We start from the raw sequence: 11,209 nt of genomic DNA, 5'->3' as shown, positions 1-11,209 counted from the left end.
ACAAACACAGAGTCCTTCACTGTCATTACAGCACACACGCACACACGCACACACACTCACACACTCACACACTCACACACTCACACACTCACACACTCACACACTCACACACTCAATAATTCTCAGTCAGTCAGTCTCCCACACTCTCCCACTCTCTCACACTCTCTCACACTCTCTCACACTCTCTCACACTCTCCCACACTCTCTCACACTCTCTCACACTCTCTCACACACACTCACACTCACACACACGCACACACACGCACACACACGCACACACGCACACACGCACACACACACACACACACGCACACACACACACACAAACACACACAAACACTCACTCACTGTCTGTTAAGATCTCTGGCTCTCCTGATTCATCACTCAGCCCAGACCGTTTCATTGGGGCCTCCGCTCTGTCGTGCATCTTTGTTCCACTGCCAGCTGTTCATCCTCTCCGTCTGTTCCACCGCATCGTCCCCTTTCCTGTCTCTGCCGTCAGGCCCAGACCCTGCCCCGGTGTGCCACCCTCCTGCACTCAGCGCCCTCTCTCCCCCCGGCCTGGAGGAGCAGACGACCTGCGCTTCAGTTTTCACCTCTCTCTCCACCGCAGTCCGGCGTGTTTGATATGACACGGGGGAGTCCACACACACGCCGCTCCCCGCAGCGCGGGACACGGGCGACGTCACGGCGCCGGTAACCGAGGGGAACGGAAACGACGGCGTCCGTGCGCCGGGAGAACGGAAACGGTCCGAAGGTGGCGTTACCAGATCTTACGAGTCGTGATCGCCCTGGCGACAGAACGACGTCCTACTGCGATGCATTACAGCTGCAGCACACGCAGCGGTGAGCACACGACCGCACGAACACGACCGCACGAACACGGACCGCACCAACACGGACCGCACCAACACGGACCGCACGAACACGGACCGCACCAACACGGACCGCACCAACACGACCGTACGAACACGGACCGCACCAACACGGACCGCACCAACACGGACCGCACCAACACGGACCGCACCAACACGGACCGCACGAACAAGGACAGCACGAACAAGGACAGCACGAACAAGGACCGCACGAACACCCGGCTCCTCAAACCACCGCGAGCCACCAAACATGAACTCAGACGCCAGCCGGGGAGGAGCGGATGAGGCCCTGCCGGACGCCACGGACACAAGGGCCCGTTACGAACAGCACAGTTCCTTCAGTCGCTCTTATTGACCGAAAGAGCGAACGCGTGAATGTGCAATATTCAACCGAGGTACTGACTCACCGCGGTCATTAAAGATCCCATGACCCTCTTCACCAAGAGGGGGTTCCCCGGTGTCCTGGCTAAATTCCCAACCCCGGCTCTTTCAATCTGCCACCTAATCATTCCCTGAACTAATTGGCAAAAACATTGTTCTCTCCCTCTCTCTCTACCTCAGCTGGTGTGTGGTGAGCGTTCCGGCACAAAATGGCTGCCATTGCATCACCCAGGTCTGTAAAGCATTTTGAATCCATCTATCTATCTGACACTACGTCTGACAGCGCTACCGGTTAACAGCTGACAGCTGAAGTGTTTCTGGCTGTATACAGGGGCCGTCTTTGCGACACTCTTTCAAACCGAGGGTGAAAAGGTAACCGGGTCTGGTCACTAAATCACCACACACGGAAGGCGAACTTGCGGTCGGTAAAACTAACCGCACGCTGGGGACAACCACTCCCGCGACCGTGCGCCACGCTGGTTGAGGGAGGCGGAGGGGGCGGGCGCGCGGAAGCTTCAGTTTCCTAAAAAGCGGATCTGATATGGAGCCAGTCCGTTCTGCGGCAGGTGTGGATAAAAGAGAAATGCATTAACTCATCGGGCGGAGAAAAAAAGAGCCAGGGCCCCTGCTTCGGGAGGTCTCCTTCCTTACTTCTGTTTCTTTTCTCTCTCTGTCTCTCTCACTCGCTTTTTTTCCCTTCCTGCAGTCGTCTTTCCTGCGATAGGAGGAAACCTTTTCGTCAAAGAAAGAAGAGAAAGGAGACGGAGAAAAAAAAAAAAAAAAAAGAAACCTGGCCGCTCAAATATTTCTTTGTAATTACCACGGTATTAACCAGCTCACAATGCGGTGCGCTCCCTCTCTCCTTCCCTCCCTCCGTCCCTGCCTCCCTCTCTCCTTCCCTCCCTCCCCTCCTTCTCTCTCTCTCTCTCTCTCTCTGTGAAAAACTTCATTTCCTGCCTAATCCGGGCTCACAGCCCCCAGGAAGCGGGTCTCGGTCACCCCCGCTAGCATTCCTTTCCCTGCTCATTTACTTCTACAGTGTAGCCAAAGCATTCAGAGGGGAATAATCGCCCACTCCCTCCCTGCCTCCCCCCCCTCTCTCCCCCTCCATCAGCCCCCAAACGCAGCCCAAGGTGCAGGCTGTGGAGAGCGTGTTTGCCCTGTGTGTTTCACAGCGCTGAACCGAGCGTTTACATGATAGAATACACAGTAAACATCGGTCCCTCAGGGTGTGGAGCGTAGCCATGGGACCAATTACCTTCAATTACATCAGCACACAGCCCCCCCCCCCCCCCCAGGGCTCCCCCCCCCGCACCGCAAATCTGCATCAACACCTAAAACAATGGGCCAGGCTGGGCCCGGGGATACAACACACTCTGTATCTGCAGACTGGAGCGGATACACGCAGATACACACACACACACACACACACTGATACGCACAGATACGCACAGATACACACATGCACACGCGTACGTAGATACACACACACACACACACACACACACACACTCATACGCACTGATATGCACAGATACACACATGCACACGCGTACGCAGATACACACATACACTGATACGCACTGATACGCACAGATACACACACACACACACAGATACACACACACACACACACACACACACACACTCATACGCACTGATATGCACAGATACACACTGATACGCACTGATACGCACAGATACGCACATACATAGATACACACACACACACACACACACACACACACACACTGATACACACTGATACGCACTGATACGCACAGATACGCACTGATACGCACAGATACGCACATACGTAGATACACACACACACAGAAACACACACACACGCAGATATACACACACATGCAAAGATACGCATGTACACACACACAGACACAAACACACATGTGCACACAAACACAAACACATGCGCACACACACACACACACACACACCAGAGACAGGTCTCATCCCTTCTCTCCACAGAGGCTCAGCCTATGAGCACACACAGACGGTGTCACAGCGGGATGTGTTTACTGTAGTAAATCTGTAGTTCACACACAGCATGCACTGCTCATCCACCTGGTCACCCACAGCCCAAGACAAACGTCCTGTCCCCCTGTCAGAAACAACAGGACACGGCTTACGCCCGTGAGAGCCGTTCACATCTGAACGAGGGCCCATCTGCACACCGCACCACAGCTAAGGGACCTGCCCAATCCACCTCATCATCGCTTTCCAATGGTCAAAATGATACATAACAAGCCAGGGTGTAGATTATGATCATGACATTTAACACTGACTTAATATCTAAATAAAATAAAAAATTCACTTGAAAGTCGTTCCAATTCCGAAAGCAAATCTGAAAATCAACCAAGACATGACGACAAACTAAAGTACTGTTTTGCAATGGCCGTCGAAGTCTCCAGGCTTTAAGCCAATTGAAAATTTGTGACTTGACTTGAAGAGGGCAATCGAACAACACAGACGGAAGGATCTTCAAGATTCTGTAGCAAGCAGTGGTCAAAGGTCCCCACTCAATATGTTCCCCAACCTCATGAAACATTATCGAAGAAAACAGTATTCTTGCGAGGGAAGGTGCAAAAAGTACTGAAAACAGAGGTGTGAATATTGGCGCTATTTATATATTTAGAAAATAAATGTTGAATAATAAATTATTTCAGTAGAAGTGTTATTTTGGTTGAGTGTTACATAAGCAGAAAACGTTCAACATTTGAGAATTACAATACCGCTCAGCCCATGTATTACTGATTTTATTTGTTAACATTTTATCATTAATAATTTTCTTCTTATTATTATTTTTATCAGGGAGTGTGAATAATTTTGGGTGGGTCTGCCGATTCGGACACAAGTGTACAGTGCATAAACTACTTGCCTGACTTGCCGTCCTTCACGGACTCAAATAAGACGTTAATCGTGGAGGAGCTAAAGCGCAGCGCCTATTTTAAACTGTGGGACGCGCGGGCAGTAAACGGAACGTGCCGGAAGGGCGCTGCTCAGCAGTTCGGCTGGCGCAGGAGGGCCAGGCGAGGAGGTCTGGGGCTCGTTACGGGCCTGGCACAGTAAACAGAGCGCAGGGGGACCGCTAATTAACTGTCACCGACACAAAAGTTAAAGAGTCAACAGAGGCTGACAGAGTTATGGGCCCTGGAGACCTGGCAGGGCTCTGGTGTAGAGCCATTGTCTAACGGGATATAATTAGCATTCTTTGACTTTTAAATTAGCATAATGATGCAAACAGGGGGAGGGGGGGGGGGGGGGGGGATCGGGGGGTGGGTGTGGGTGCACGACAGGGCCGCAGGGGGCATCTCTTCACACACACACACACACACACACACACACACACACACACACCTCCTGCGGCCCTCTGGAATGCATCGCTCCTGGGCCTGCCACAGGTTGGCGGAGGAGAAAATGGGGTCGGTGCGCCCCTAGTGGCCAAGGCTGGAACACACGTAAACATGATATTTTCCTCAGCGTTTTCCGTCTTTCTCTTTCCCTGCCCTCTCTCTCCCTTCTCCGCCTCTCCCTCGCTCTCGCCCTCGTTATTAAATACACAGAGGAAATATTGCAGAGCGTAGCACATAAGTACTTATCTAGCAGTACACGCTCACATTTTAACCACAGAAATAAGAGGTCAGCACTGTAATTATGATGATGATTGTGACAGTAACAGAATAAAGAGACTGTACAGAAAGGCTCGCGCCTCTCACTCAAGTCCACAATAACGCTGCAGTAATTAGAACTCCTGCCCAAGAGAGGAAATCAGACGTCTCCGCTCGTTAAAGCGCCTCGGCGTCAGTGAAAACAGCGCTCGCGCTGACAGTCATGTTTCACCGGGAGAAACGCAAGGAGCCGCAGCGCTACCGAGGCGCACGGAAAAACAGGAGCTGTAGCCGGTAACAATTCCAGCAGGAGAAATACGGGTTTATCAAGCGCAACGGGAAAATTATTATTAAGTGTTTTTTCTCCTTTATGCTGGAAGCTTCATCTCAGTTACTGTGCTTATTTAGGAAAGTAGGAGACAAATGTCAAAATCTCGAAATACATTGATCAACCGGAAAAATAGCCAGATTTACTTTCACGTGCCTGCTAGATTCCCGCCCTCACAGAAATGGAACATACCGGCAATATATTAAAATAAAATATATTATTTTACGATCAGGAATAGGATATTGCAACAATTCACAATATATGAGCAATACCAAGCTTATTGATGTTTTCAGAAACCACAGCATATTTTTTTCAAAAATATATTACCGTGAAACACAAATTATATTTTTCCAAAAAGTCAAGATATTCCAGTATATTTCATACCGAATTTTCAGAAGTATCCACATGGCCAGATAGCTATTTTTGGGTTTTTGAGTGTTTTTAACATCTTGGTAAAGCAGGAAGAACAGGGAACCTGCCCCACCACCTTTGACCTTGAGCCTGAGGGAAGCAGTGCCAGGGAGGGCATAAAGAGAGAGAGGGGCATGATGGGAACTATGGGACACAGGCTGATCCTAACGCGTGACCCCCAACACGACCGTAACCAGCACCGCTACAAAAACGCTGCCGTCTCCATCCGTTTGGCTAAACCCACAAACCTGTCCCTGAGAGCCGCAGAATGCCTCCCCCTGGCCTCCGGAGTGTGGATTACCCTAATCCGCGCGTTCCCCCCCCCTAATCCACCCGCCGCGCCGGCCCGTTATTGGGGAAGGGTCCGCGGGAGAATGGGACACCTCGGCTTGGGGGCTTGTACCGTCATTAGGGGGGGATTTGGGACGTGTCGGGAGGGGGCAGGTAGTTCTTCAGGGGCCCGGAGGAGTTTTTCTCCGGAGACAATGGGCCGGATTGGCCCGGGGATTCTGGGGGATATTTTGGGACTACCAATGCGTGAGATCGATTAGGTGGTTGAAAGGAGGGCTTGAAAGGCGGGGCGCTGACCCCTCTCGGACGGGAGCGGGGGCTGGGGCGGGCGACCCCCTCCGCCGGCTAATCTGCCCCCGCGCCCCAGGTTCCAGATATTTATCTGCGCTGTTATCCCAGCGCTGAGGAGCGGCCCTGCCCCCCTCGACCGGCCCCGGCCCTGCTGGGAGTCAGGGTCCGGTCAGGCGTCCCGCGGGGTCACGGAGAGGGGCTCGCCAAATTCCTCCAGGAGAGGCCGACCCCAGGCCCTCGTCCTGCCTCCTGCAGACCATCCACACCGGGGCCCCGTCCGCATGGGATGGGACCCTCTCTCCACGAGGACCTCCTCCAAAACTCTGTCTGAGGCCCTGTCCCCGATCCAGTCCCCACCCTTTCTCCCAGCCCTCACAGGCTGCCGCTGTCTGTTTCTTCCAAAGACCCCCTGCTTCAGTCCAGTGCTTCACAACCACAGTGTAACAAGGAAATAAAATCAGAGTCATAATTGTGAAAGTGAAATGGAGTCTCAGTAGAGCTGAAGGGCCCTGGTTGAGCTCTCTCTGGATCCCTCACAAGCGGGCGTGTGAGGTGTTAGGAATTGAGCGGTGGTGTAACAGCGTGTAACGGGCCCCCACCCCAGCACACGCCTCACCGAGCTTCCGCCCCCGTAGCGCCACCTCTCCCGAAAGACAACCTCGCGGTCGCGGACGGGTCTCGCCTCCCCGCTCCGTTTACCGTCCGAAAAAACCCCCCGACTCCCAGCTCCCCCCCTTCCCCTCGGACTGCAGAGGGAAATCAGAACCCTGGAATCACACAGTGTGGCTTTCATCTGCCTTCGGTTTCCGGTCGGCGAGTACGCGGGGTCCCCGGGAGTCGGTGGAATAACAAGCGGACGCAATATCGATGCTAATGGCGGCCGGGGAGCCTGGCGCTCCGGCGGGCCCCGGACGACACGGCGCGGCCCGATGACACGCTCCGCTCGCCCCGCGGGGGGCGCACCGTCCCACGCCGGGACCCGTCCGTGAGGCCGCGGGAGCGCATCCCTTATTCATGACCCCGTGACTCCGGCTCCAGTAAAACTGGGATTAATGGCATTTGGTAAAATGGCGCGAGGCGCCCCGCCGAGGTCGGCCCCCGGCGGCACACAACTTTTAACTCACACTCCTGTTTACTTATTCAGGGGAAACTCGCCGTGCCGAGAGCCGGGGAGGTCTCGTCCCTCGCTGCCCACTGCAGGCGTGCAGGAGTAGTGTGTGTGTGTGTGTGTGTGTGTGTGTGTGTGTGTAGTGTCTCCCAGAACTTCGCCTACCCCGGCATTACCAGCACCCAAACTACTACCAAACACCAGACCGGTGTGCTGCGTGTTGGACCTCTCTCTATAAGAACCTCCTGTGCTGGGTGGGTAACACTGCAGCAGTGCTGCAGCTCACCTGTCCAGTGTGCAGATACAGCACAGCCTCCCGCTGCACGGCTGATGAGCTGCGCACTGCTGCCAGCTGCTGGAGCTCTGAGACGCCACAGCAACACACTCTCAGTCACTGTGGTCAGACACAGTCACAGAAGACTGCAGCCACTGTCACACACTCACAGTCGCACACACAGACACACACACACACACACACAGACACACACAGACTCACAGACTCACAGACTCACACACACACAGACTCACACACACACAGGCTCACATACATCCACAGTTACAGAACTGTAGTCATGGTTACGTACACACACAAAGCCACGCAGACTCACAGTCACACACACACACAGAACTGTAGTCATGGTTGCATACACACACAGAGCCACACACACTCACAGTCACACACACACAGGCCCGCATATAAATCCACAGTTACAGTCACACACACGTAAATGGACAAAATGGTCCACGCACTGTATTTATATCGCGCTTGGGATAAAAACGGTACTTACATGCAGTCCATTTACCATTTAGTAAAGTACCCTTTAGCTTTACAATTAACGCCTCACACACACACACACACACACACACACACACACACACACACACCAACAAAGAAAGGCTGCCATGCAAGGCACCAACCAGCTCAGCGTCTTGCTCAGGGACACTACGACACACCCAGGGCGGGGGACCGAACCGGCAACCCTCCGACTGCCAGTCGACTGCTCTTACCTCCTGAGCCAATGTCGCCTACATAGACGTGGGGCTACAAGCAGTCACAGGGGACTGCTGTCACAGACAGACACACGCAGAGACGCTGTGTTACACACACGGTCAGCAGCGGACCAATCACACGCAGCAGTATAGAGAGCGATAGCGGCATGTCTCTCACAGAGAGGCTGCCCCCAGCCCGCACCCCCTCTCCCCGACGGACAAACATATGCAGGCACTCACAGACATTCCCGGTGTTGTCGAAACTGTTGAGGACCTCATCCACTCTCATTGGTCCGAGGTTATCTCTGTAGGCAACAAAGGGTGGAGAAACCAAATCAAATACGGGAACGTGTGTATGTGTGTGTAGGCAAGTAAATGGGAATGCTTAAGTGAGTGTGTGTGTGTATGAGTGTGTGTAAATGCGAAAGCTTCTGTGTGTGTGTGTGTGTGTGTATATGAGTGTGTGTAAATGCGAAAGCTTCAGTGTGTGTGTGTGTGTGTGTGTGTGTGTAAATGCGATTGCTTCAGCATGTGTGTCTGTATGTGTGTGTGTGTGTGCCGGTTAGAGACGCCGTTAGCTCTGTGCGTGCCGTGTCTGTGTCGATCTGTGTACCGGCCAGCAGAGGGAGTGAGAGTAGAGAGGGAACCAGACAAGCACAGGGAGTGAGAGCCTTGACTGACACACTGACACTGAAACACAAATTAACTGAGACAGCGTCCCTGAGTGTCTGTGCACGTTCCTGCTGTGTGTGTGTGTGTGTGTGTGTGTGTGTGTGTGTGTGTGTGTGAGTGTGTGTGTGTGTGTGTCCGTACCCTGAGTGTCTGTGCATGTACCCTGTGTGTCTCTGCCCCTACCCTGTGTGTCAGTGCATGTATCCCTGTGTCAGTGCATATGTCCCCGTGTCTCTGCCCCTACCCTGTGTCTGTGCATGTACCCTGTGTGTCAGTGCATGTGTCCCTGTGTGTCAGTGCACATTCCCTGAGTGTCTGAGCACGTACCCTTTGTGTCTGTGCATGTGCCCCTGTGTGTCAGTGCATGTACCTACATCTATACTGTACAATCATGAAACAATGTCAACCACAGTTACACATAAGTGTACATCATTGAATTGTGCGGCCAACTACATCAATTAATGCCAATTCGTACTGAAATAAAAAAACAGTTAATGTATTTGTTAAATTCTAAGTTTATCCTTTTTTGCTGATGTATAAATAATCATGTAACCAATACATTACTTAATGTATTTGTTAACTACTGACTAATGAAAAGTTAATTGCATGCTTAATTACTGTATGTGTCCATCATTAATTCATGTTAACAAGCACGTTAGTTAATGGCATAGCTAATCCATGTCACCAGATTTACTGGGTCCAAATGAGTCAAGTGATTTCAAGGTGAAAACAGAGACCAGCAGGCACTGTGGCCAGAATCAGGGGTGTGAACCACTGCTCTAGTGCATCAGTCCCAGGAGAGCCGCTCCAGAAGACCTGCTGTCAGCAGCTGCTTACAGCCCAAGGCCCAGAACCTTGTCTTGGTGATGTCACTGTCACATCATGCGTTGTGATTTGCCGATAGGAGAATGAGGCTTCATGACCTCCGAACGGGTGGAGCTAATGTGTTATAAGCAACTTAATTATCCGTAGTTTTCACTGTGGTGAGCAGACTGGTACACAGGTTACTGATAGCATGTGGTGGCTTCTCTGAGCACACTGAAGCTGAAAACCAGGTTCTGAGCCCAGGTTCTGAGCCCAGGTTCTGAGCCCAGGTTCTGAGCCCAGGTTCTGAGCCCAGGTTCTGAGCCCAGGTTCTGAGCCCAGGTTCTGAGCCCAGGTTCATGGTGGTGGTTTTCGGGGGTGGTGGGGACTCACCTGAGTAAGGCACTGTACTGTGGGAAAGAGGCACTTCTGTACTCAACCCAGTCCCCGTCGGAGGGGTCGTCGGGCTCCAAGGCGGTGAGTCTGGTCCTGGAGAACAGGTTAAAGGACGAGAACCTGCGGACGGACACCCGCTGGACCTCCTCGCTGTCCAATGGCTTCTGCTTCAGCACCTGCGTCCCGGGAGACACACACGGCCCCAGAGATTCACTCCACCTGCGCTCACCTCCACCTGCGCTCACCCCCACCTGCGCTCACCTCCACCTGCGGCAACCATGCAGCATACAATACACCTCTACTACACGTGTACCTGAACAGATAACACCACACCTTTTCCCTCTACGAGTACAAAATCATACCCCCACCTGTAACCGTGCAGCCAGAAATACACCTCCACTGCACCTGTACCTGACCGCATAATATCAGACATTCTCCTCTACAAGCGCACTACATCACACCTCCACCTGTAACCAAGCACACTAAATCACACCTGCACCTGAACAGATATCATCACAACTTCTCCACCAAGAGTGCACAAAATCACACTTATGCCTGTACACAAGCAGCCTAAATAATATTCTACTCCAACCCGCCTTAACAAATCCTCATCCGTGCAAGCACAGCCCCCCCGTGTCTGAACACACAACATCGCCGTGAAATAAAACACTGCCGCAGATGGAAACTCAGACAGACTGCAAAACATCCAGTTACGTAAGATGCCTTTAACATTATACAATGTGGTCAAGCTGCTCCAGTTCCACTGTGAGAGATGCCTGTTCAGAGACGGCCTTACATTTAGACCTGCTACTGCTAAATTAACACACACACAGCCAGGGAGCCGGAGACAGCATTTGACCAGCAGATATTACATTACAGTCATTTGGCTGACGCTTTTATGCAAAGCGACTTGCAGTTGATTTGACTAAGCTAATCCACCCTGGAGCAATGTGGGGGTTAAGGCCCAAGGGCAATGCAATGGGGCATCAGGGCTTGAACCAGCAACCTTCCAGGTCCCAGTCCAGCACCTTAG

The 11,209-nt window shown here is 52.5% G+C and overlaps 1 protein-coding gene across 1 annotated transcript in view; it reads right to left on the bottom strand.

Moving 5' to 3' along the window:
* The window catches only part of camkmt (calmodulin-lysine N-methyltransferase), a 109,912-nt gene that overhangs the window by 97,299 nt on the left and 1,404 nt on the right, over positions 1–11,209 (bottom strand). The window contains 2 exon segments of the mRNA XM_061228235.1: positions 8,545–8,609; positions 10,174–10,352. Of these exon segments, the coding sequence (XP_061084219.1) occupies positions 8,545–8,609; positions 10,174–10,352 (244 nt within the window).

Source organism: Conger conger, chromosome 18, assembly GCF_963514075.1.
Source record: "Conger conger chromosome 18, fConCon1.1, whole genome shotgun sequence".
NCBI classification, from domain to species: Eukaryota; Metazoa; Chordata; class Actinopteri; order Anguilliformes; family Congridae; genus Conger; species Conger conger.
The sequence above is the reverse complement of the archived record's forward strand: the minus strand, read 5'-3'. Positions and strand labels throughout refer to the sequence as shown.